At 41.3% G+C, this 26,783-nt stretch overlaps 1 protein-coding gene across 13 annotated transcripts in view; it reads right to left on the reverse strand.

The window, feature by feature from the left end:
- Window positions 1-1,197: 1,197 nt before the first annotated feature.
- ELMOD1 (ELMO domain containing 1) overlaps window positions 1,198-26,783 on the reverse strand; it is a 49,697-nt gene continuing 24,111 nt past the window's right edge. For 6 of the 13 annotated variants that reach the window (XM_072993650.2, XM_078390072.1, XM_078390071.1 and 3 more), the window contains 10 exons: window positions 24,971-25,116; window positions 23,425-23,453; window positions 21,986-22,083; window positions 19,331-19,460; window positions 17,867-18,000; window positions 17,148-17,216; window positions 16,563-16,586; window positions 9,540-9,590; window positions 7,036-7,169; window positions 1,198-2,801 (listed from right to left, as the gene is read on the reverse strand). In XM_072993650.2, coding sequence (XP_072849751.1) covers window positions 2,629-2,801; window positions 7,036-7,169; window positions 9,540-9,590; window positions 16,563-16,586; window positions 17,148-17,216; window positions 17,867-18,000; window positions 19,331-19,460; window positions 21,986-22,083; window positions 23,425-23,453; window positions 24,971-25,116 — 988 coding nt within the window. In that variant the 3' untranslated portion in view covers window positions 1,198-2,628. Of the gene's footprint in view, window positions 2,802-7,035; window positions 7,170-9,539; window positions 9,591-16,562; window positions 16,587-17,147; window positions 17,217-17,866; window positions 18,001-19,330; window positions 19,461-21,985; window positions 22,084-23,424; window positions 23,454-24,970; window positions 25,131-26,783 lie in introns of all 13 variants that reach the window. The other 7 variants (XM_072993654.2, XM_078390075.1, XM_078390076.1 and 4 more) reach the window with 3 other exon arrangements.

A 26,783-nucleotide genomic window follows, 5' to 3' on the forward strand; every position in this document is an offset into this window, starting at 1 on the left:
AACACAATGACATTGTGAAATAGTTGTGAGTGGAGGGACTAACTCCACCCAATGAAATGATGGAGGTAATCAAGGTATGTCAGCTCAGCCAATCCAGATACTCTGCTACGTGCACCTGTATAGTGGAATAAAATGGGGGGAAGTGTGTGGAAAATATAAAATATCAATGCAGGAGTAGGTGATAAATCTCAACAACCTTACTACTTCCTACTTACATCTAAGAAAGACTGCCCGGCAAAATCTATCTTGCCATGAACATTTGGACTTTTGGTACCTTGCCTTGAAGAAGTGAATTTCGTGGGGTTTACCCATGAAAGCTTGCATATTGTATGAGGATGAAAAGACTTCCTTTATGCCCTCTAGTGGCTGTGTGGGAATTCTTTTTTGCTATTTTTGGTTGCTCCTAAACTCTTTTAAACAACTTCCGGTTTTGAAAACTCCCTTCCACATACATACACTCAAACCAGGTAGGGGAATTATGGCAGACATCTAGAAAGGGGACTTTCAGAGCATTTATTTTTGTAAAACAGTTTTTAAAAAGGGTGAGGGATGTAATGGAACCATTTCGGGGGGGGGGGGGCAGAGATAGGCCTCTGGAAGCCACATGTATCCAATGGGTTGTATTTTCCTCCTCCTGTTTTAAGGATAAAAAGAGGTTGTTTCCTTTGAAAGAAGTTGCCTTATATAATTGGCTCGCTTGGCCATATTCAACACAGGCTGCAAGTAAGTTCTCTCGAATCTCAACCTCCCCATGTTCTATGTGAAGATGATGGGGACTGAACCTGGGGTTTTATGAAGTATATCTTCTACCCCTGAACTGCATTTGCTCCCCACTTGGTTTGACCCTGCCTACCATCATTTTCTCGAACAAACCCAAACAATAAAAATGTAGTACAGTGGACCCTCGCCTTACAGACGGCTCGACTTACAGACTTTTCAAGTTACAGACCTCTCTGGCCGCAAAATTTAGGTTCGACTTGCAGTCGGAGAATCGACTTACAGACCAGAAAAAACCCAAAATGGAACAAAAACGGCCAGTTACGGGATTAATCAGTTTTCAATGCATTGTAGGTCAATGGAGACTCGAGCTACAGACTTTTCGACCTGCAGCCACCTTTCCAATACGGATTAATTCCGTAAGTAGAGGGTCCACTGTACTGATGCACTTTACACATGAACCACGCAGAGAACTTCCTGTTTGGAGTGATGTCGTTTATTCATATAATCCACAAATAATTAGGCAATACCTCAGATTCAATCTTGCTATGCAAGCAACTTCACAAACTACCTAGTATTAGTCAATAGTAAAAAAATACCATGGGTATGAAATGCCATGGCAAAGTACAGTTTGCTATAGACTACACATGGTTCTGAGAGGTGCTGGCTGCAACCCAACAGGAATTGCTCCTTTGCAAGCCCATTTAAAAAGAAATGAATTGTATGTATGAGCATCATTGCCTACATGTGCATCTACCCATCATCGCAGCAAGGTTTACATAGGAAATTTCTACACACCATGTGCATGTCAGTTTTGAAAAAAAACCCAACCAACCCACCCACCCACGCTTGAAATCTGATACTTCACAAATGAAGACAGTATAGATATTTTCCATTTTGGACCCCTTAATCAGTCACATGCAAATGTTCAATTCATGACACATTTGCAAACGCAAACCACTAATCCTGGATTTTCAAAACCAATGCAATTCAGTTCCACCACGGTGGTACGAAAAGGGTAGTTCAGTACCATCATGAACATCTGAGAAGACAGCCTCTCATTAGATGCCTTGTTATTTATAAGGGTAGTGGTGCCGGGAGTGGGGTTTGCTATCAACACAGCCAATGCTGTCAAAATCTTATAACACTCATGATCTACACTGTCATAGCAAATACAATTCTTTAAAACTCCTCTGCATTTATACCATAAATATCTTTTTTTCCGTGAAGCACGAATGGTTGAAGGGGTGGGGGATGTTCATTTTAATATGTTCTGCCTGCATAAGGCTCAAGTCACATACACGGTCTTCTTAATAATGTACAAAGGCAGGGCACAATTCATACAATCTCCCATTGTTTTTGCTGATACTGTTTTAAGTACATATCATTCAGATCAATGGGACCTAAAGGTGCTTTACTTCTACTTGATAACACCCCTTAAAAAAAAGTTGAGATTTCCCCTAAAACAAAATCCAGTTAAGTTAAAATGCTTGCTTCCACGGTACAAGTTTCAACTCAGGTATTTCACTTATACAAAACAACCCAAAACCACTCCCCACAGCTAGAGAGAAATACAATTCTTTAATTCTTTAATTCTGAATTGAGAAGGAGAGAGTGGGGAGCAAGAGAGAGTCTAAAAAAAATAAGAACAAAACTTAATGTGGTGCATTGATTCAGAATGTTTTAACACTGCAAAATGCTGCAATATGACCTCTCTGCTTTAATGACAAAACTCCTCAAAAGGAACGGCGTTAACAAGATGCCAGAGAGAGTGAGAGAAAGAGACGATTACTGCACCAAGAAACATGCATACAATCGCTATGGTCATTCAATACATTAGCGATTTAATCTCTAGATGGTGGCATAACACAAGAATGAGGCAGTGTTTTCAAAACTGGGCCCGATTAATGGCTACAGGTTGATCAAACTTTCTGAGGCAGCAAAATGAGGGCACAAAGCCATATCTGGATTCTGGAGTTGTTTGATGATTCGTTTGTGGAACTTCTCTCGCACACGGTTAAATTCCATGATGTCCATGGGATCTTCCTCAATCCAGAATTTATGGAATTCATGCATCAAGTAGCCTAAGAGAACACAAATCCAGACAGTTAGAATACAGATGAAAATGGTATCCTTTTTGTTTATAAATCAACAGCTATTGCTAGGGTGGTATAGCAGCTCAGATGTTTGGACTATTACTTGGGAAATCCAAGTTCTAGCCCCAACTGAGCCATGACATTCATTAGTGTGTACGTGCGTGTGGTGGGTTCTGGTCTCTCTCACCCCCCCCCAAATACTAATTGGAAGTTAAGGTAGAGTCCCTAGAGGCTGACAACTCTGCTTCCAAAGGCACTGTGAATCCATTTCAGGTTGATTCAGTACTTTGCAAGTGTCACTGAAGATGCTGAATCTATCTGGGAAATATAGTTCATCACCTTCAATAGCTCCTGTCAAGTTCAGAGTGAAACCAGAAATGGATTCACAGCACCTCCAAAATTTGAGTCAACACCCTGTTTTGAATGAACTGATTTTCTTTTCTTTTTTCTGTCAGCATTCACATCAGTATGTACTTATCTAGAGTATCGTACTGATGATCAAAAGATGACTTCTTCAAGTCATCATGAAGATGACTTTAACAACTGTTGTCTTGTGTGTGAAAAAAAGTAAATAAATAAATGAGACTTGTGAGGAAATGTTGTGACATCACCAGAATTTGGAAAACTTTTCTCTCTCTTTTTGGACTACAGTTCCTGGGACTGGCTATGCTGCTGAATGATTTCTGGGAGTAAAAATAAAAAATAAAAAGTTTTTTTTTTCTAAAAGCAGTCCCCTTAATTTGCTTTTTGTGCAGTCAACCCATACTTTTTGAAGTCGGGGAGTTAAAAAGAGCATTGCTGAGTCGGGAGAATGAACCTTTTGAAAACCAGAAGTGCACACAGACCCAGAGTGGGCAATTTCAGCTTTTGAGAATTTTGTCAGCCGTCCCACTGCCTAATTATGATGTCCAAATGACAAAGTGCAATAAAAATTATGATTCTCTGCCAGTATTTTTTCCACTATATTCTGCAATATCTTCAGATAAGAATGTCCAAATTTGCAAACATAACCATTTGTTATTAAAAATATCTCTCAGAAGAAAGAACACGAAGTTTCCGCTTATTGTGCTTATTATTTTTATGAACCTTACATGCATTCCTGTTTCAGTCTGCACCTCGTATGTAACACATCCGGCAGCGTTTAAAGATAAATAGGGAGGCGAAGCCCAGTTTATTACATTGCCTCAAGTATCCTAAATGCAGCTTTTGAACTGAGGTTGGAGGCCAAGTTCCACACGAAAAAGCACACCAGATGCCAAAGGGAACAGATAAATGCAGAATCAGCCAGAATTTGACCTAATAATTGCAAGGCCAAATTAGTCCAGCTATCATTCTTTCCCCGAGAGCCAGAGCATGCTGCAATTCAGACACCCAGCCTGGGGGCATTTAGAAAAAAAATGTGTGGCTTCTCTTTTACTCCCCTACTTTTCCACTGACCTCAACTGCACTGGTTAGTAGAAACAATACCACATTTACAGCGCTATGAGGGAAAAATGTGGAAATGCTGTGGAAGTACTTTATGCAAAGGTACCTGTGGGACTGGAAAGGTGACAAGGTGGATTTGATTTAAATCCACTACTCAGAAAGATGCAATTCAGTCATGCACCTCTTCCTCCACCAAAAGTACGGTTTTCCTTGCTGTCTACTTCAGTGGTTCCTAAGCTTGGGTAACCAGGTGTTCTTGGACTAAAAAATCCCAGAAGCCTTCACTACCAGCTGTGCTGGTCAGGAATTCTGGGAGTTGCAGTCCAAGGACACCTGGATTACCCCAGGTTGGGAATGACTGGTGTACTTAATATTTATTTTTCACAATCTCATTGCCCAGATTGACATCACCTCATCTTCTGTTCATTTCCCCTTCCCATTTCTGAAAAGGAGCATTTTTAATTAGAGAGATGAAGGCTTGAATTGGGTCAAATTCCCTCAGATCAAATCCTTGCTCACTTGGAGCCTGAAAATATGCCCTGAGCCATATAAGAATGTCTGTCAATCTAGGAACCACGATTTGTGGATTCTGGTGTAGGTTCACAGGTTGAACCACGAGGGGTGATTTTGAACCAATGATCTTGAGAGCAACTGGGTGAGGATATCCCAGCACCTATGTATGTTCTTCAGAGTATTACAACACAGTTTTTGAAATAACTGTTGGAAAAAAAGTTACCCAGATTATCCCATTTGGTAATCTGATCCTAGATCTTTCTATGCCTCAAGGATCACACCACTGCAGAAAGAGTGGGGAATGAATACAGTGGTGCCTCACAAGATGAATGTAATTCGTTCCACGAGTAGTGCTGTCTTGCAAAATTTTCATCTCGCAAGACAAAAACAATTCATTTGCCTTACGAGGCATTTGTCTTGCAAAAAACATTCATCTTGCGAAGCACGGCCATAGAAGAAGCTGTCTTGCGAGGCACCACAGCGATCACAAAAACCATTCGTCTTGCGTGTTTTTCGTCCTGCAAGGCGTTTGTCTTGTGAGGCACCACTATATGTTGTGGCAACATATAGAGCAGAAAGTGGTTAAATCAAAGAATGTTATGCTTGCATTCTTGAAGGCTTTCACAGCCGGGATTCCAATGGCTGTTGTAGGTTTTTTGGGCTGTTTCAGGTTTTTGGGGCCAAACATTCTGAAAAACCTACAACAACCGTTATGCTTGTTTGGTTGTGCAAACCAAACAGCACCACCTGGTGGAGGGGGTCTGGCACTACCGAGTCAAAACACAAGCTAAGTGATTTCAGAGTTCTTCAAGACTCACAAAGGATCTGTTATAAGAAAGCATGCAGAAAACCTATATGACCAAACTCCACTTTGTATGTGCTATTTTTCCATGGCTGAAATCACACTGCATTTGGCATAGAATAAAATTATATCTGTGGAAGTTTGCAGGTAGTCAGGACTGTGCCCCTAATTGCACTAGTTGTGCAACTGTGCCTGTGGAACGACTTGCTGCGAATGTAGAGCTATCCAGAGCACTGGAACTCTCCTCTCTAGCACAGGGGTGGGGTAACATCAACCCTATACTGTATTTGATGACTTCACAAATCTCAAATCACAGAAAGCAGAAATTAGCCTTCTTCAGCTTGGTAACTCCCCTGATGCACAAGACCAAAACGCCCATTGCCTTTTCCTGGCAGAAGACCATCAACATGGTTTTTATTTCTTTGCAACAACCAGTAACACTTTGTATGTAAGAATGTCAATTAATAGGAAAGGAAAGGCTGACACATTCTTATCAACAATGTGTTATAATCAAAACACAGCCTGAAACCAAGAGAGAACAAAGTCAACAAAGGAAGTGAATTCAAGCAATATTGGGAAAGAGGAGCTTATTATGTGTTCCAGTTATCAAAGGTGGGAAAAACAAAGCATTTTTCCAAGACTTGCCAAGTACTCTATGATTATTTGGAGACAGCCAACCTTTGAAATGGGAAACAGGAAAGTGTTCCTTTAGCCTGAGATGATCAATGGTCTCACAAAGCAGATTTATCTCTTTTTGTCACATGTAGGTTGACAAATATTAGATATGATGTAAAAATGTAATCTAGAGCAGGGGTCCCCAACTGCTGGTCCATGGACTTTGCAGGACCCGGCCATGGAGACAGATCTCCCGTCCCCCCCCCACATGCCCACATGCACGCAAGGCCCGCCCACCCGCATGCATGCATGGACCGCCCACCCGCATGTGTACACGAGCACACCTCTCACCCACGAGTACCCCCATTCACTCACACATGCACACAAGTGCAACACGTCTACCTGCGAGCGTGCCACACTCACCTGTGCATGCATGCGAGTGCACCATGTCCACTCACTCCAGCCCCTCCATGCACGGACCCTGCCGCCCCCAACTGATCTGCAGTTCGGAAAAGGTTAGGGACCACTGATCTGGGGGACAGAGGCCATTGCAGGAGAAGGGTATTCACTCGAACAACTCATCTTTATTTCTTTTCTCCCTCAGCCTGCAGCTTTCCACACCTGCCAACACTGCACCAAAGAGTGGGCCAACTCTCCAGATTACATCTTGTCAAACCATACGGGGTGGGGGTGGCTAGAAATCATCCCCTGTATCATGGACAGAAGTATTTTTGTCAACAGAAAATGTATCCTAGAGTAGACTCAATCAATGGAAAGCTAGTTTTATAGAACTGATCATCTGCACCAATTCTGGGCAAAAATATCACCAGGACAACAAATTGTTTCCCCTCCCCCATATCTACTTACAGAATGTCTGCTGGAAATGGGGTAACGTTGGAGCCTCAGGAGCAACATTGTAGAAGTGTGTTTTCAGAGCACCACTCACAAGGAGATTATAGGCAAGGTCTGTAATGTTAATGCCAACGATAGCAAATGAGTATCTGAAAAAAACACAAGTGCAGAAGTTGGAAGACCTGGAAGGAACGAATACTCATGAAACAGTCACATATGATGCTCGTACGCATCCTGTGGCCTAAAAGCAATGGTAACCATGGCATTGAACAAGACTCTATGTCTAATTGTTTTCATCATCTGGTGAAAATTAAAAAAAAACCAGAATGTGCTGCTTATATACCATCCCATATCATTTAAAGCACTCTCTGGGAGGCTACGATTTAATTAGACCCTGTACATTGAACAATGAACTACTGATAGCAAGATGATGTCTTATAACTTTGAAAGAAACTTTAAGGAATACCAGTTTTGTACAAGGGGTTTCAAGCCAATCTGCAATTCAAACCCAGATCAGTCAGGGTAAAAACATATTGAATATTTTAAAAGGATGTTAATACCTTTGCCAGCTGTGTGCAAAACACAAGTCTATAAGTCTCTCATAGGGAGTTTGCACGAAGCTGGAGTCTTGTGAAGACATTCAGATATTTCCCAGTAAAATCTGACAAGGCTACACATTGCTTCCTCCCTGTGAGTTGGATACTCAATTTACCAACCTTGGAAGGATGAAAGGGTGAGTCAACCATGCAATGGCCATGGAAACTCATTGGGGGTTGGCAATGGTAAACCATTCTTTGAACTAACTTTACTGATTTCTCCCATTAGTGCTAAGGCACTACTTTGGGTGGTTACAACAAATACAATACAAAAAAAGATAAGAGCATTAAAAACAACTACAACGAACCCTTAAAAACAGATGGAGCAGACCAATCATATAAAACCAGAGTGGACGGAGGAAAGGGGGTAAACAAGGTGATTAGCTAGGGTTGATGTGGAAAGTTTCCCTGAAAAGCAATGTCTTTAATTGCCTCCTAAATATCAACAGGGAGGGGGCTAGGTGGAGCTCCTATGGAAGCTGGTTCCATATGCTTGGAGTCACCACGAAGAAGGCCCTACCTCTTGTAGATGATTTCTGGTGCTCCCTCAGGGTGGCTACCCGGAGAAGCCTCAACTGGGATGATCTTGTGGGTCAGGCAGATGACATTAAGGAAAGATGCTTTATCAAACAGCATGGGACCAAACTGTGGAGGGCTTTGTATGTAAGTATCAAAACCTTGAACCTGATCCAGGACGCAACAGGCAACCAGTGAAGGCAAGCCAGAAACAGAGTGATATGGTCAAATTTACTTGCACCCACAACTGGTTTGGCCTCACCGAAGTCTCCAGATCAGGCTCAAGGGAAGTCCCATGTAAAGAGCATTGCAGTAGTTGATTTAGGAGATGACCATGGCCTGCATCAAAGTACTGAGGGAGTCCTCCTTTAGGTAGGGGCAGAGTTGGGTGATTAGCCTAAACTGGTTAAAGGCTGATCTGCACACAGATGCAAACTGGGACTCCAAAGGGAAAAAACGGGTCCAGAAAAGCCCCCAAGTTGAGCACTTGGTCCCTAAAATGGGAGGACAATGCCATGCAGCCTAAGGACCATCCCCTCCAACCGATCACCCCCTTGGAGCAAAATGTCTGTCTTGTCCAGGTTCAGTTTGAGACTGTTAGACCTGGTCCATTCCAGGATTGAAGCCAGGCAATGGTCAAGCATCTGGATGGCATCCACTGCAGAGGTGGTACATCTCACATACTCTGAAAACCCTATCAGGATCCCTTTAAGTGGGAAGCAATTTAACAACAATTTAACAAAAACAGGAACACACTAGTATACTGACAAGAAGTTCAAGATTAGCATATGTAGGATCCCATCACTGGCAGCAGTAATTGGTTTGCTTCTTTAAGAGCATTGAGCAAAGGGAACGCTCAGGCTTAGTTAAGCCCTACATCTGAGTGGAGAAAGAACAAGAGAGAATACTTAAAAGGTATTTTCCTTCTCCACTCAAATACAGAGCTATTTCCTGAATGATACACCCCAGCAGTCTTCAAAAATAATGGGCATCAAGTCTAGGCCATTTTTAAAGAAAGATGATTAGTTTTTCCCCTACCCCTGAATTTTATACCAATTACCTAATGAAAATTTTTGAGGAATGCAAACACTTCATCTGGAACTTTATAGAGATAAAATGAAGCTATTACATAACCTAAAATTTTGTTGTTGCTAATCTGGAAGCCCTAAGGTGTGGGGCAGGTGCTCCCACCCCCTTGCAGGATGTAATATGGCAACAATTCTTTACACAGCTAGGGCAGACCTTAAAAAGCAAAGTATTCAAGACAGAAAATTTCAGACATTTAGAAAACGGAACAGACAGCCTGGCATAATGCCATAAGAAGAGGGGTGGCCTTAAAAACCATATTGCCAACAAACATGAATTTGTGCTAAAAGATTTTTGTTTTGTTTAGAATTTTACACTTACCCAATGGCTTTGTCGAACTTTTTCTTCTCCCACTCAGCCTTGCTGAATTTGCTGAAAAATTAAACCAGATTTTGCTGTTCAATGGATTCTCTCTTTGTTATCGTCACTACCCGGAACAAGATGACCTTGTAGTATTCTGCTCTCAGTCTGGTGACTAATATGCTTGTAGTCTTTTAAATCTCAGCCGATCCGAAACCTCTGAAGCCACTTTAACTCATCTGCCCTTTACCACTATCGCTATATCCTATTCATTAGTACAGTCTACAAAGAGATTGTGACTTTGGTATTCTCCCTGTCAAAGGCAATATATTCTCTTTGCAGCCTTAAAAAAACTAAATATAAAAGGGGATAGGCCTCTTCTGCTACACTGGGGTAGAAGGAAAAAAATATATGTGGAAAAAGCTCTCTATCTTTCACCTCCAAGCAAGGTTGACCGTAGCCTTTGGTATTCTGTTAAGACAGATGTGACATAAATCATTTGATATAAGCCTGAGGAACTAATACTACTCACTGGAGAGATGGAGGGGGAGAAAGTATTTCTCTTGCGCAGATACTTTTAAAGCCTCTGACAGCCACTTCACACATAGCTTGGAGTAAAGGTCTTCTACACAGAAAGTCATTGATTTAACCCTAATGGTTAACCCTATCCTTTCCAATACACACAGGGTGTACAATGTCATCTGCCTCCCCTTAGCATATGTTCTACTATGGCTTTCCCCATGCCAGCACCCTCTTGGCATGTTGAATTACCATTCCTTACAAACCAGCTCTGCTGGCAGGCTGTGCTGAGGATTGTAGTCCAACACTTTCGGAGGCAACCCATTTTGGCTCTAGTATGTGTAAAGCTCCATCCGCCAGTTCTACCATTACCGAAGAGGAGAAAGACTGTGGGATCAAGCGCTTTCCACTTTACAGGGGTTGTTGTGCACTATCAAGTCGCCTCCGGTTTATGGCAACCCTCTGAATGACTGATTCCCCCAAATGTCTTGTCCTCAACAGTCCCACTCCATTCTTGTCAGTGAGCTATCTGGGTGAAAATATCCATTTCCAGTACACTTTAATTCAATGACACCAAGCACCACAATGTTCAGACTACCCAAAGTGCAGCAGATTTAAGTCTCAGTCAAAGGGCTGCTTTCAAAATAAGGAGGAGGCAGCATCTAATCTGAGGCTTGGTTGTGCTGTGCTTGCTTTTGTGGCCTCTGTCAAAGTGGTTGGTGAAATGTGGCAGAGAAAGAGCAGCAACAGCAAAAACAAGGTGTGCAGAAAATGCCTGTGAACACAAGATTTGCTAGCCACTAACTTTCCTCACCAGAAACCAGGATGGGAACAATGATATAACTAACACACTTTTTAAAAAAAGCATGCAGTGGTGCCTTGCAAGAGGAATGCCTCACAGGAGAAAAAACTTGCAAGACAAATGGTTTTGGCAATGGGGTTGATGACTCGCAAGGCGAATGTTCCTATGGCCGTGTTTCGTAAGACGAATGTTTTCCGATTTTCGTTCCTGCCTCATGTTTTTAAATGCTTTTCTATGATGTTTAAAAAGCTAAAGTTTTTTGATTGAAATTTTTGAAATCATCTGCACAATATGTATGACTTTAAAGAGCACTTAATAAACCCTTTGTAAACCAAATTTGACTTTGTTCTGACTTTTTTTGCCCATAGGAATGCATTAATTAGATTTCAATGCATTCCTGTGGGAAAACGCATTTCGTAAGATGATTTTTTTCGCAAGACAACATTAACCGTGGAACGAATTAAATTCATCTTCGAGGCATCACTGTATTTTGTTTTGTAGATATTATTTAAAATTTATAAACATATTCCTGTGTATCTAGAGAGTCTCCAAAGTATGCACAACCAACGGTGGCTGATCCCATTGTGCTGCTTAACAGGTAAGCTTTCTTATGGCAGGGCAGAATTCGAACCCAAGTCTATTGGTCTACAAGCCAGAACTCACTGACTCTATCTCACGCTCTTTGACACTGACCTAGAAGCTACTTCGAAAGGCATTCTAGGCCGAGGCCTTTATTAACAAATATATTCCTTACTTATTTAAGAACAAAAATAGTATGTAGGTTACATCCCCATGGCCATTATCATCATTTTGGTTCATACACATCCTTGAAAACTTACTTTTTGCCTTTGGGGTTACCATGTACTATAATAACAATAGCAGATTATTCTGATTGTTCACAGAAAGCACTGAGCTGTAGAAAGCACTTTTGCCAGGAGTAATTAACAGGCCCCATCCTCATGAAACCCAAAATGTTAATGGAACACAGACATGTATGTTACATTTCTCATCATCCCCTTTTATATCGATAGCAAGAAAAAGGTATTTTCAAAGATATGTCTGAGAATTATTTCATACTCTGGTGGATACTTTTTCAAGGAAGAAAACGACATGCACAGTCATGACATAAATCACCACAGAACATCCAGCAGACACACATACGCACACCGAGCAATAGAAAGATCTCCGCCGTGTATAATTTTCCCACTGGAAAATGGGAACATTTTATCCAGCAATGCGTAGAAACAAGAATATAAGTTCAGTCCTCAATTCTAAAACCTAATTTTTCAGCTAAAGCTAGGACACATTAAAAAAAATGTTTTAAGGCTAAAATAGATCCAAGGCAAGAGAGGAGAAATTGTGTTTAAATGAGAAATTATGACCAACTCTCCCCTCATGGCTTACATTTGACATTCTGGTATCAATTTTGTTTCCTGGCGTATGCCAGGTGAGACTGTTACAGGGAGGTAACAACCCCTGAAGGTCCAGAGAGGGCAAACTGACCATTTAGGCCCTCAGATGTTCTCCCTATCTCCCTTAAAGTCTCACCCCCTCTATGTTAACATAACACATACCCGAGGGGTGCAGATCTGTGGGTTTTTATGCACTACACTGCACATTATTCCCCCGGCCTGGAAAATTCTGGGAGTTTTAGCACCGTTCTCCCCACAAATCTACACATCTGTCTCTCTCCCTCTTCCTCATTCTTTCTTCATAACATTCCAGCCTCAGCAGTCGGTTTTTCCCGTTTGATCTTTGAAAGGTATCTTTTCCAGCTTTTGCCTACTTCCACAAACAAGACATGGAAAACAGGATATATTGTTTTAGAAGTACAGTACAACTCTGTCTCTTTTATAGACCACCAAGCCTATCATATGTAAGTTATGATATTTAAGAAGGTTTATAAACTAGCTGAGAAAAATTGGCATATTTTCAGAGCCATTTTTTAAAAAACAAAACAAAAAGTTACCAATACCAATAGCTGCTGCCATTTTAATGGTATGGGGTTTACCACCAGTGGTATTATACTACAGCCAAGGCTGGCTGGCTTAGAAAACCATGCTTCTTTGATTACCAAGACTGAGGATCTCTCTGCCATCCAGCTACTCCAGCTCCCCTGTTTCCTTTCAGCTTAGCTACCACAGCTAACACCCATAAGAACAGCTCTATGTGAGGGGAGGGTGGAATGGGGATTTTCCCAGAATTAATCCATGAGGTCTCCCTGGCATTTAGATTTAAGGGCTCAGAAGAGCAGCTGTAATTCTGATCACAGAATGATAGCATACTGCTAGGGATGTGTACTATTACAGAGATCATGTACTGATTAATCTTGTCTTGAAAACATTATTTGCTGCTACTTAAGCATCTGTGGGCTTGCTGGATAGCTCAGTGGTTTAAGTACCTGGCTGCAGAGCCAGAGGTGGGGAGTTCAATTCCTCACTGTGCCTCCTATGAGGATAACCAGCCTCTGTGGCCTTGGGCAAGCTGCACAGTTGCAGAGTGGCCCAAAAGAAGGGAATGGGAAATCAATTCTGAGTATTCTTTATCTGGAAAATCCAGCAAAGGGTTGCCACAGGTAAGAACTCTCTCTCTCGCTCTCTCTCCTTGTATCCCTATTGTTTTAATAATGGAACTGGGACACCATATGGTTGCTTTAAAAAAAGAATATGGAGAGATCATAAGCTTCTTTAGCAAGCAACTAAAGGCAAAAGGTGCTGTTGCAACTGTGACCAATGGTTAAACTCCTACTGACATCAACTATGTACCAGTGTGGCGAAGTGGTTAGTGTTCAGCTGGGATTCTGGAAATCCCAGTTCCAGCTCCTACCGAATCATGAAACTCACTGGATGACTTTGGACTCGTCTTTCTATCTCTCAGCATCACCCACCTTGCTGGGTTGTTGTGGGAATAAAAGGTACAGAAGGTAAGCCACATATGCCACTTTGAGCTCTCTGAACTGAAAACTAAAAACTGGGCACAAGTGCCACTAAAAAATTAAAATTAATTATAAATAAATTGGATTTTAAAAGCCGTGCAGCATTGCCCTTTAAGCATTAAGGACCAAAACAATGTTCCAGTGATCACATATTTTCCTTATTCAGATGAACCTCTCCACTTTGCAGAAACGTTAGGAGAAAAGGGTCTAGGAATCTGGAACGTGTGGTTTATTACTAGAGACACTGAAAAGTTAAAACAGGCTTTCTGCTACAGCTTGCAAGGAAGCAAAAGTGATATGAATAAATATGTCTTGACACTGTATCCACGAATCTCTCCAAGGCATGGCTACACACATAATATAGCCTAACGAGGCTCAAATTAATATTACAATACAGGCCAGCAGTTGTCCTTGAGGGAATGCCTTTCCCTACGACTCACCTGTAGTTCTCTCCCCCCCCCCGCCCCACAACTCACCTATGGCAAAAAGGGAGCTTTACAAAAAATGTAGTAATGATGAGGGCTTGCTTAGGCTTCCCCCATGGCAAATGGATCTGCCATTTAGTCCTACAGCACGTTCAACCTTCTCACTGTTCCTGGTTTAGAGCTTCAGCACTAAAGCATAGTAGAAGCAGCTAAACTCAATTACAAACAGTAACTTTGACAAAAGAATTATAGCTTTGACAAAGGAATTTATCAAATGGAATGGGGAATTTTACATGTGAGCAATATGTTTCTGGAAACGTGAATGCTTCTGCGAACGTTCAGATGAACCTCTCAGCTTTGCAGAAACATTAGGAGAAAGGGTCTAGGAGTCTGGAATGTGTGGTTTATTACAAGAGACACTGAAAAGTTAAAACAGGCTTTCTGCTACAGCTTGCAAGGAAGCAAAAGTGATACGAATTTTTCCAGTTTCTGGAAATGTGAATGCTTCTGTGAACATGCTGGTACATTTGAGACGGTATGAACATTTGCCTTGCAGTCCTCCTGAACAAGAGGTCACACCTTCTCAGCAGTGGCACCAACTCTTTCAAATGCCTCCCAGGGGGAGCTACACCTGGCTCCCTCCCTGCCTAATTTTAAATCAAAAGCGTGCTGCTTATACACCGCCCCATAGTGCTTAAAGCACTCTCTGGGTGATTTACAAATTAATTATGCAGGCTACACATTGCCCTCCAGCAAGCTGGGTGCTCAGTTTTATCAGCCTCGGAAGGATGGAAGGCTGAGTCAACCCTGAGCCGGCTACCTGGGATTGAACCTGGGTCGCGAGCACAGTTTTGACTGCAGGACAACAGTTTAACCACGGTGCCACGAGGTTCTTACTAAGAGGCTACTGAAGACACATCTCTTTTAAGAGGCCTTTGAAGGCAGCCTCTCCTGACTTTTTGCCTCTGGACTCCTGCATCGATACGCTGGCTTTCAGGGCTTAATATTGGTTCTTATGTTGGTGTTGGGTTTTTCTATTCCATTTTGTTTGTGCTACTTGCACTGTTTTATATGTAGACCACCCAGAACAGTGCAATCCACTAATGGGGTGGTATATAAATGAAATAAATAAAAACTACCTCTGCGAATAAAAACAGGACTACAATTAAAACTATCCTCCACCACTGTCTGTTCAAGGACATAAAGCTGTCTGGGAAATAGTGCAGAACCTATCCCTTCTCCTGAATATTTTAACTGTGGCACTTTTTTGTCTTACACTTTTAAAATGAAAACTATGTCATTGAAATATTTTGATGGAATTCTGGGAAGAAACATGTTGGAGACCACAGTAGAACTGTAGATGAGGCTACTAAACAAAGATCCAAATGGAATCCTCCGCAGGAGCAAGCAATGCATGGAGCAAGGCGGGGGGGGGGTCACCCCAAAATGTCAAGGGTCCCTTGCCTGAGCCACAAGCTGCCTATATCCTGGCACCCTGAATTCCCTATTTCCTATGAAGGAACCAAGAGGTTGGCTAACAGTAGAAAATACTGAGATTCTTTACATGATTGTTTTAATATTCTTTGGTGTATTTTGTTTTGGAAGACAAAATTTTATATTTAAAAGCTATACCAAAAAATGGTCGTGTTACTAAGTGAGTCTGCTTTACTACCTTAAACATAAGAACGCAAAAAGGACTCTGCTGGATCTTCTGAAAACTATGGATTAAACAGACCATCTATTTCAAATAGAGATCCTACAACTACTAAATGCAAAGCCCGGGGTGTAAGGGCAATTAAGAATTATCCTCAGCTATTGCTTGCCTAATTCAAAATCAACTAAAGGTTACATTTTGCCATTATTGCTAACAGCTACAGTACTGGCAACTGTATCTCCTACCGATGCATCTAATTGCCATTTAAAGCCATCAATGCTAGTGGTAGTCAACACACCATGCAGCAGTAAAATTCTTAAGTTCAATTACGTCTTGCAAAAGCATTCTAACGCTGGGAAATAATTAACTTTTTGGATTTTGTCTCCGAGACTCTATCCTTTCTCCCTTCTGAACAACAGCCAGCTTACCCAACCCCTCAGCAGTCTATTCTCCAAGTTGGACATATCCAGTACTTTCAAACTTTCCTTGTAAGATTTATTATGCCTTTGCTTAGGTGCCCTCCTTTGAAACCCTGACAGACAGAGCTGCTCCTCTCACATGGACCTGCCTCTGAGAGAGGCCTGCGGCTTCTCGCAACAGCTCTGCCCCCTCCCAGCACTGCTGCTTCTCCTAGAATACAGCTTAAATCATCTTCAGATCTGCTTCTTTCAACAGTTATGAAATGCAAAAAGGAACAAAAATAATATACCTTAGCTCCTCTTTAGTGACTTCCCTTCATTGTGAAAGATGAAAAAAGGAAAAAAAAATAAGCAGCTTAAAAAGCAATATAAACATGAATTAAAATTGATGCATTCAATAACAAAAATTAAGTGGGTAGCGTTGGGGAAATGGAACATAAATCAATATTAAAATGTTTTAGTTATTAGTGGCTGTTAGGTCTTTAAGAAGAAGAAATGTAATTAACAATTAGTTAGTGCAGGTGGAGTTATTTAGTCATGTGACAAGAAGGACACAGCCGTGTGGAATTAACTACCATGAGGTGAACCACTAATTTGATTGGTTGGAGGCAGTATAAATTAAGAGGCTGGTTAGTGTGTCCTTCACAGTTCTAGTTTGACTGTCATGCTTATGTTCTGTCTGTTTGACTGTTGAATGCCTATGTTTATGTTCCTGTGAGCACTGTGTCAATATGTACAGCAAATAAATATTCTCTGCACTTATTCCTGGTGTCTTACTACGCTGGAGCTTCTGGTCCAAACCTTCGTAAGGAGAAAATCTTCTGCTGTGATTTCAAATGCTAACAGAGGCTGCTGTTTTGTGCTTCAAATGTTACCTGTACTTTGGTTGAAGAGAGTCAGAGAGGATCTGCTGAGCTGCAGCACCATCACATTCAGCAAAATATCTGAAAAGGGAGGACATTTCAGCATTTAATTGCTTTCCCCAAACGAATGCAGACATATTTTCACCATTACATGCAATGATACATAGCAACTTCGCTCATACACTGTGTAGAACAATCTTATGTAGGTCTAATCAAAAAGAGGGTCACTTTGGAGCCCAGTGGGACTTTCTCTCAGAAGATGACAGCCTAAATTGCACAGGTTATTTTCTTCATGGTGAAATTAGCATATGACTGTCTATTTTGCTACTGAAGTTTTTATTAAAATACCATCTACATATTAATGTGAACACAGAGGAATTTGAACAGTTAAGACATTGTTTGAAAAGTGACAGAACTGTTCATCAGTGACACAATTAGCAAGTACGATGAGGAAGGGGGAAAGACTTTAACATTTTTGTTAAATACCAAAGACACTTTATTATAAAGTATGCTGGTATAAATTACTGCTCCATTTGGTTTTGAACCAACCCCCCCCCCCCCAAAATCTGGAATAATGTTTTTTTATCCCCCAAGAGGAACAGAAAACTACCATGAACTAAGACAGAAATCTCTAACGACTCTAAGAAGAAGAAATGATACCAGTTAGAAACATGTTTGTTCAAACATAATTTGCACCTTTATGCTTGAAAAGAACCTCAAAGTATACTTACAACAAGTTATATAAACCCAGGAGGCCCATTCCTCTGAAGTCTGTTTTAGGATCGTCACCTTGGAAACCAATTTCACACCACTGCTTGGAAATCCGACCTTCCAACGGGGCATTAGGTTTCAAACATTTCCACAACTATGGGAAAGGGGGGGAAAACACACCAAATCACAGGTATATTGCAGCCCAAGACTTCTGTGGGCTGCCATTTCTGAAAATTTGTTCTCAAAGGGCTTTGCCCTCATTGCTATGCACAGTCTTTGGAGGCGCCTGAGGCAATCTTCCAAAGAAAGAGTGGGCAGAAAAAGGCCCCTTTGATATAAACAGACATTTCAGAAAGGACTGGTGGGAAATATTGTTTGTGCTCCAGCAGAAAAGGTATAAAAACCTTGTGGGTGGCTCAATGTGTGCATGCACTGTATGGTGATGTTAAGAAAACTTGGCCTAGATTCCATTTTGTTTCTTTAAATCCCCCCTGCATTCCTATTCTATCTTCCATTTCTGCAAGTTTCATTTTTAATTCCTACACTGAAATTTGCATACATTTTTTTCTTAATCTATGTATTTTCCTAATCAACTAAACCATGCTTATGTTCATTTTCCATGAATACTAAAACGTGTGCATTTTAATAGCCGTGCCATTTTAATGCCAAGAAAATAAACAAGGAAAAGGAATAAGAGTATGCCTCCATTCCCTAAAGCCACTGCAATAATCACATTAAGAGTCTCACTCTCTTTCACCCCAAGCTATTTCTGCTTCTTTGTTTTATATCCAAAAATACAAGGAAGGGGTAATAGCTTCAGCTGGCCCAGGGTTCAATTTTGACCCTTGAGGCCCTACTACAGACTGCTGCTCCTCCCCCACCTAATGGCAACAAAGAAGGGAAATAAATCATGTCATGCAAGCATTTTGCTTGATTTAAATTCACTACGGCACTTTGCCCTGAAATCTGGGGGCAAACCCGTACAAGCAAGCTTTAAACCATTAAAAAAAAAAAGAAACACTCTCCCCCATTTCAAATTTGGTAGTATGGTTTTCAGGATGGAGCAGTGGGGCTACAAAAATGTGGCGGGGGTCCTGCGTGGTTCCAGCCTGGATTAGGAAACCCAATTATGGGTCTTCCACATCAAGAGCAGTTCAACAGAGAATGACACAAAAAAACTGGAGTAAACAGCCTGGTATCTCCAGCAGAAGAAACCTTTTAGTGAAATGAGCAGTTTGTCCAGTGGAACAGACTGCCTCAGTTCTTGGTGGGTTCTCTTTTGCTGGAGAAATTCAAACAGAAGTTGAGCAGATGGCTGTTAAGAATGCTGGAGCTGCATGAGGCAACAGATGTGAAGCAGTCTTTTTCAATTTCACCAACCATTGTACCTCTCATGTTCAGGCTGGGATTAGTGGCTCCCTTGATTTGTTAATGGTCATTGGCCAGGTAGAAAAGATCCTAGAAAATGCGACCTGATTGCGTACCTTCAGAAGCATTTCTTCGTGCTGAGGGTCTTCCGAATCATAGGGCTCTCTGCGCAGCTTTTCAACTTCTGCAATCAAATTCCTGTAGCCTACAATCTGTAGAAGGCAGGCTTGCAGAGAGACACCAAGTCTGGCATGAAAAGACAAACAAAGGCGCTGGTGAGCAAAACGCAAAGCGCTCAGCAATTTAAACTTTCTGTGATTGATGTTCACACAGTACAGAGCTATTACCCTCAACCTTTCTGCCACAAAAGAAGTGCATTCACTGAAAGTACACACACACCACATTGTGCTGGGTGCATGATAGTGCCATAGCTTAAGAATGATTTTCTGTTTCAATTGATTTTGGTTTGCCCGCACTAATAGCAGTGAATTTCTTCCCTAACAATGTACGTGTAAATGAGAACGAGATGAATGCTGCCACCTCCTCAAGGTCGCATCATTTTAAAATCCTCTCTTGGGAGTTACAGCTTTTGCTGCTCTCCCACAAGCCTTCCCGCTCAGCAATGATGCTCTAGCTTATGTTTCTCAGCTAGAAAAACCCGGAATGGAATTTCTCATATGTGAAAAAACAAATAAATGCTGTGTTCTTCAATGGTCTGTTACTGTAGAAAAGGTCACTGCAGTGCTTAATTTCCAAAAGAGGCTGGTGAGGAATTAACACCACAATCTCAGCAAGAATGGATCCATGTTATTGACAGGGGCAATATGCTCTGCATATGCTCAGAAATACTTTTCATCGTACGCCCTAGGAGTCAGGCTTCATGTTCTCTGTGGTTTACATCCTGCGGCTTTGTGTTATATCCATAATTCAAGCAAAGACTGAGACAGTCGGGAGCAGCTTCAAGGAAAAATATAAAAGCAAAGTGTGCTGCTTAAATACCGCCCCATAGCGCTTAAAACACTCTTTGGTGGTTTACGAGTTACACAGGCTACAAATTGCTGCCCCCCCCAAGGCAAGCTGGGTACAGTGGTGCCCCGCAAGACTATGTTAATTCGTTCCGTGAAAATTGCTGTCTTGTGAAAACATTGTCTTGCGAAACATGGTTCCCCATTGGAATGCATTGAAATCTATTTAATGCGTTTCAATGCAAAAAATCGCTGTCTTGTGAAAATCGTCCATAGAAAACATCGTCTTGCAGAACGCAGTTCCCCATTGGAATGCATTGAAATCCATTTAATGCATTCCAATGGGGAAAAATCGTCTTGTGAAAATCGTCCATAGGAAACCATCGTCTTGCGAAGTGCAACAGCAATCACAAAAACTAACCGTCTTTCGGATTAATCGTCCCACGAGGCAGTAGTCTTGCGAGGCACCACTGTATTCATTTTATCGACCTTGGAAGGGTGGAAGGCTGACTCAACTTTGAGATGCTACCTGGGATTGAACCTGGGTTTTGGCAGAGTTTTGGCTTCAGGACTGCAGTTTAACCACTGTGCCACGAGGGGTGAAATTATATAGATAATTTATTGATGGCCACTCAAAAATTGGGGTTGAAGGAGAACATCACATAAACCTTAGTAACTGAAGGATTGCCATCTTCCCAAATGTGGCATCCCAATTAGTGAATGCCTTCCTTGCAGTTGAACACAACTGGAAGACACACGAGCCTGTACTTTATTCAATATTTATCCACACACAGAACAACTACACAAGCTGCCACTGTGATCTGACAAAGTACTGATTATGTTTGACCAGGGACACAACCAGCACCTTATCAGATTGCTGTGGCAGCTTCTGCAGCTGGATTTCCACATATTTATTTATTTATTTATTTATTTATTTATTTATTTATTTATTTACAATATTTTTTAGCCGCACCATTGCCAGTACTGGACAGAATACTAGCCACTTGTACTGTGGATACAGAAATACAACTGCCACCAGGACGTATTTCGTTTTCCAAGTCTGTTAGCTTCCATCTAACATGTGCTGATTTTAAATAACAAGCTTAATGCTATGTCCTGATCTTGGGACGATCACATCATTTAAGAACTACACTTTCTCCCCTAAAAGACATTATTTCCCATTATTGTGCAAAGCAATAGTTCATCTATGAATAGCTCAGCGCTCTCTTTAACATCGGAAGAAAACTGCATCTCTAGGACATACTGCACACATTAAGACCAGCAATCCTGCATTTGCATGCTTGTTAGACATCGAACGAAACCTGAATTCCTTGAGCAGGTATCTTTCGTTGGAACTCAAAGTGTGCAAATGAAGGATTGCCGATTCAATCCATACATCGGTATTGGGGGCATGTGTCGGAAACCGATGGTGCAGCTGAAGAATCAGCATGTGATGGTAAGTATCAGGTTGTAAGATAGAGCAGGGAAACATTGAGCAACAGGCCTAATCTGGCCTAAAGATGCCCCCAAACCCAGCTCTAGCAAGGTCAATGTATTCTCCCCCTAGCATATCCTAGGAAGGATGCCAATGTGCAGAAGCAGCATCCACAGAGGAATGGCTTAGTCTGGGTAATACAATCTGTGATGATTAGAATGTACGACTGAACCATCAAACCACACTTTCCCTGGGACTCCACTGTGAATCTATGGGAAATAACAGGTCCCAAAGAGATACAAAGCAAAACATTTAAACACCAAAAAAACAAGCTTTCCCCTACAAACTTAACCCCACCCACGTAAACTTACTGCGGGTTTACATCTGGGTTAATCTTCTTCAGCTCCATGATTGCATCTATAGTTTTTTCAATAGCATCTGGATGAACACTTACTGCATTTTGGAGCAACTGAGAAAAAAAATAATTTAATCCACATGAGCTACTGCAACAGAAAATGATATGTAACCATCATGACTGAACATAACTTTTATGAGTGTTCCTGACATCACAGACCTGGGTTTCTATTTGTGTGCACACGCACTGCACAGAAACATGGCAGACCTATCAACATGCTAATGTCACCTCTCCCCAGGCTGATACCACCTCAATAGGTGGCATTCAGCAAGTCACAATTTCCATCTGCTGAATGAGATCAATAATGACTTGCTTCACAGTGGTGTCAGGAGACAAAGGGACCTTTAAAATATATTAAAAGCACCTGGCATGTTAGAACCTGCTGTAGACAGACTTAACAACACCTATTTTATCTCTTAGTGGCCTTAAAACTTTGGTGGACTATTCTGTGTGACCTAGGTAGCTGTGTTTGATAAAGGACTCCGATACTGTTCTTTTTAATTTTATAGGGCTTTTCAGTGTCCAGGGTGTTACATACAGCACTGATGTTACCTGTCTGTCATGGGTTTGGAGGGAAAGTTCCATCCTATGGGGAGTGGAAGGCGGGACATCAGGAGGAGGGGCTGTACTGTATATATATGTGAAGCCTGTGTGGAGAAGTTAGGAGAAGCTGGAGAAGAGCTGAGAGAAGAAGCTTGAGTGGGAGTCTGTGTGTCAGACAGGGTACTACTGTATGTCAGTCAGTACCAACCTGATAGGTTCAGGTGTCTGTAGGGTTAGCCAGAACTGATAGGTTCAGGGTCTGTGCTTCAAGTTAAGTGTTCTGTGTGAACCAAACTGTGTGTATGTATGATTGAGACTAAGCCACGTTACTGTATCTTATTCACTTGATCATTTTATTTTCCCTGTGTGTTGTTTAAATAAACCTTATTCTTTTATTTGTTTAAAAATCCATCCCTGGTCTGTGTGACTTCTTATAGGGAATGGTTGGTGGCAGCTTAGTGAAACTGTGGCATAGCTCAGTAGGTCTGGGTTTGTCACACAGGGCACCTCATATGTTGCCATTTCAATGATACCCCAACACCAAAAACAGCAATTTCCCAAAGAACACCCCAAAACCATCTTGGGCAAGATGGAATATTCAGATGTCATACTGATTTCTTGAGGCCACTGTGGTAAGAAGACTGCATTTTCCACTACGTCCTTTCCTCACTGGTGCCCTTTGTTCCTTCAGGTTTATAAATAAATGACTCACACACAGCTCCACGATTAGAAGTATGTTGCTGATGTTTTGCTATTTGCAAGGCCACACAAACTGTTAACATCACTGAGAAGAAGAAAGCCAGGAACACATGGTATGGGAAATCAGGACCTAACATACGGACGCATACTCACCTTACTTTTTGAACTTCTCAGTGATGTTTCTGCCAAGAAAACATTTTAAAAACTTCAGTTTTAATTAGATTTCAGCAATTTTAAAAATAAGAGAGCAATATAATCACTGGCAACCAATAATCAGAAATATTTCACCACTATCAACAAATTTGCAGGCATTATACTACATCACTATAAGTGTATAATTGCTAAGGAGAAGAAAATAAAAATGGGGAGAGATTGAGTTGCAAACCAATATGTGAAGCCAAATTCCCACAAATATATAAAGTATCAGTATAATGAGAGGGTAACTCAAGTGCATTCAGTAATATAAAATAAGTTTTTATTTATCAGGCAGGCAGGGCAACAAACACTTTGAAGCATGAATATTTAAATTTGTTTAATTATGAATAATTTACAACACACAAAATTCTGGATTAAGCAATATCTTTACAGTATTGGACAATGACGGTACAAACAAGGACAAGTTCTCAGTTGTCCAGAACTCTTCATCAAGCAGAGACAGGACGAAACATGGGATTCAAGAAGGAATTCCCATAATTGGGCCAGATGTGATGTCTAATGATTTGCAGATTGACAGGGAGGAGGAGAGAAGATAGGCAAAAGCCTTCCTTGAGATGGAAGTGCCTACAGATGGATAACTTTTCCATTCTGCCTCATGATCTACTTCCCAAAAGCTTCATTTAGTCTTCCTAACAATCTGACTGCATGAGTCACTGTGGACCATACAGTGGGGTCTCTACTTAAGAACTTAATCCGTATTGGAAGGTGGTTCTCAAGTTGAAAAGTTCTTATGTTGAATCTGCATTTCCCATAGGAATGCATTGCAAACCATTTAATCCGTATCTGCTCTTTTCCGTCCATAGAAACTACAGTGGAACCTCTACTTAAGAACTTAATCTGTTTTGGAATGGTGTTCTTAAGTTGAAACGTTCTTAAGTTGAAGCAAAATTTCCCATAGGAATGGACTGAAAACCGATTAATCCGTTCTGGCTGTTTGTTTTTTGTTATGTAGAGGTGCGTTCGTACATTGAAGCATTAGTTCCCATAGGAACTAATGCAAAGCTGGTTAATATGTACTCTACCACTAGGGGGAGAATTTTTTTTTAACCTAAGATGACCTTAAAAAAAAGAGCAGGAAAGGTTTTTTTTCCTGTTCTTATCTTGGATTTCTGTTCTCAAGTAGAAGCAAAATTTAGCAAATGGAGCTGTTCTTAAGTTGGATTGTTCTTAAGTAGAGACGTTCTTAAGTAGAGACCCCACTGTATCTGGCCCAATGTTTAGACTTTCTTCCTGAAGCCAAAGTTTTATTCTAGCTTTGCCTGATGGATAATTCTGGGGAACTTGAAAGCTTGCCTAGTTTGTATCTTTCTAGTGATACATTAAAAGTACTGCCTACCCAGAACTTTGTTTTCATGAAAGTCTTTGCATGCAATATATTACAGCGGTGACAAACACACACATAAAATTTAAAGCAAATATCAAGGGGTTGGTGGGGTTTTTAAAACTTTTTTTAAAACTTTTTTCCTCCCAAAAAGCTTCTTACCAATTTTCATAGTTCTGCCGGCCCCAGGCTTTGTGTTATAGCAGATCCTTTGCAATTCACATCGTCCCGTCAGCTTCCTTGCCACGAATTTCATGCAGCGCCATAAGCATTTGCAGTAGAAGTACAGGCACACCTGGACTAGCATTCTGTTAAAAGAACCCTTGAAGTGAGAATGTGAAATTAGACTCTCAGATGGGCAAAGCGCCCCCAATGAGCTGCTCAAGAAAAGCTCCCATTCCCATTCTTCTAAATATCTCTGAAGGCGGCCATTTTTAACTCTCTTCTACTGAGTCTTACTGTTGGGAGGAAATTCAGGGTGTTTTTCCCCCTTTAAGAACAGTTTCTCCAGGTAAACAAAAACCTGTTAGCCATTCTCAGGAAAGAAATCACCCCAGTGAGCTCTTAATTCAAAGGAAAAAACTCGCTTTGAGTCTGTGTACACTTGCATGCATGTGCATTTAATATAAGGAAGTAAGAGCATGGCTTAACTTCTGTAGTGATATAAGTACCAGGTAACAAGAAGAATATCATTCATTCATTCATTCATTCATTCATTCATTCATTCATTCATTCATTCATTCATACATACATACATACACACACACACACACACACACACACACACACATACATACATACATACATACATACATACATACATAGTGGTGCCCCACATAGTGACGATAATCCGTTCCGAAAAAATCGTCGCTATACGGATTTGTAGCTATGCGGAACAAAAAAAGCCCATAGGAATGCATTAAAACACATTTAATGTGTTCCTATGGGCAAAAAAACTCACCGTTATGCAGATATCCTCCATACGGCCGCCATTTTCGCTGCCCAGTAAGTGAGGAAAGGGCGCGAAAACACTGCGGGCGACCATTTTTTCCAGCGGCCATTTTGGAACCGCCGATCAGCTGTTAGAAAAAACATCAGCATGCGAAAATTGATAAGCGAAACAGCTTACCAATCGTCGCAAAGCGATGTTTCCCCATTTAAAACATTGTTATGCGATCGCTTTTGCGATCGCAAAAAACACATCGCTATGTGGATTCGTCGTGAAATGAATCGCTCATTAAGCGAGGCACCACTGTACATACGTACGTACATACATACATACATACGTATTTTAAAGAACATAAACATCTGGGGTGCAATGCCAAGGCCTCCAGGAACCTGATGGCCTAAAGGAGAAGAGGTTCAGTGAGTTCTCTAGTACTTTGTGAATTCAGACATCAGATCCCCTGCTAAGACAGAGCAGAAGAAAGGATGAGGATGATCAATTCGTGTAATGAGCAGCAAACAAGAAGTGTTTCCATTGGCCCAGCAAGATATGAATTGCTAGGTACAAGGCCCTATCTGAAGAAAACTTCTGTTCTCTACACTTAAGGCCCAGTTCCAGCCCAAGGGGTCTAGGTCTGGCTTTAGCTTAAACTCTCACATCCAAAACCTGACTTTAGGGACCTCACGATGGAGAATATGCTTGCTGCATCTCAGTTTTTGGATGCTCCTGCCTTGAGTGCCAGCCTTGGTTGAGACTTACTTCCTCTGTTCTCCTAATGCCTAATTCGCACCTTTCTTTTTTTTCCGTGACTATCCAAAGAAAGGCAAGCAAAACTGCTTTTAAGGATTTTTTCTACACAGAAAGCCTGTGTGAAAGGGGCAAGGAGAAAGGTGGCCAAGTCCACTGGGATACCCTACATTACTGTTTCTAGGAACCAATTAAAGCTCAATTAGATTTAAAGCAGCAGGGCTTGGGATCAACTGTGTGCAACGGATCTTGGGTTTGTAGAGGGAAATGACTGGGACTTTT

This window comes from Pogona vitticeps, chromosome 3 (assembly GCF_051106095.1).
Source record: "Pogona vitticeps strain Pit_001003342236 chromosome 3, PviZW2.1, whole genome shotgun sequence".
Lineage (NCBI taxonomy): Eukaryota > Metazoa > Chordata > Lepidosauria > Squamata > Agamidae > Pogona > Pogona vitticeps.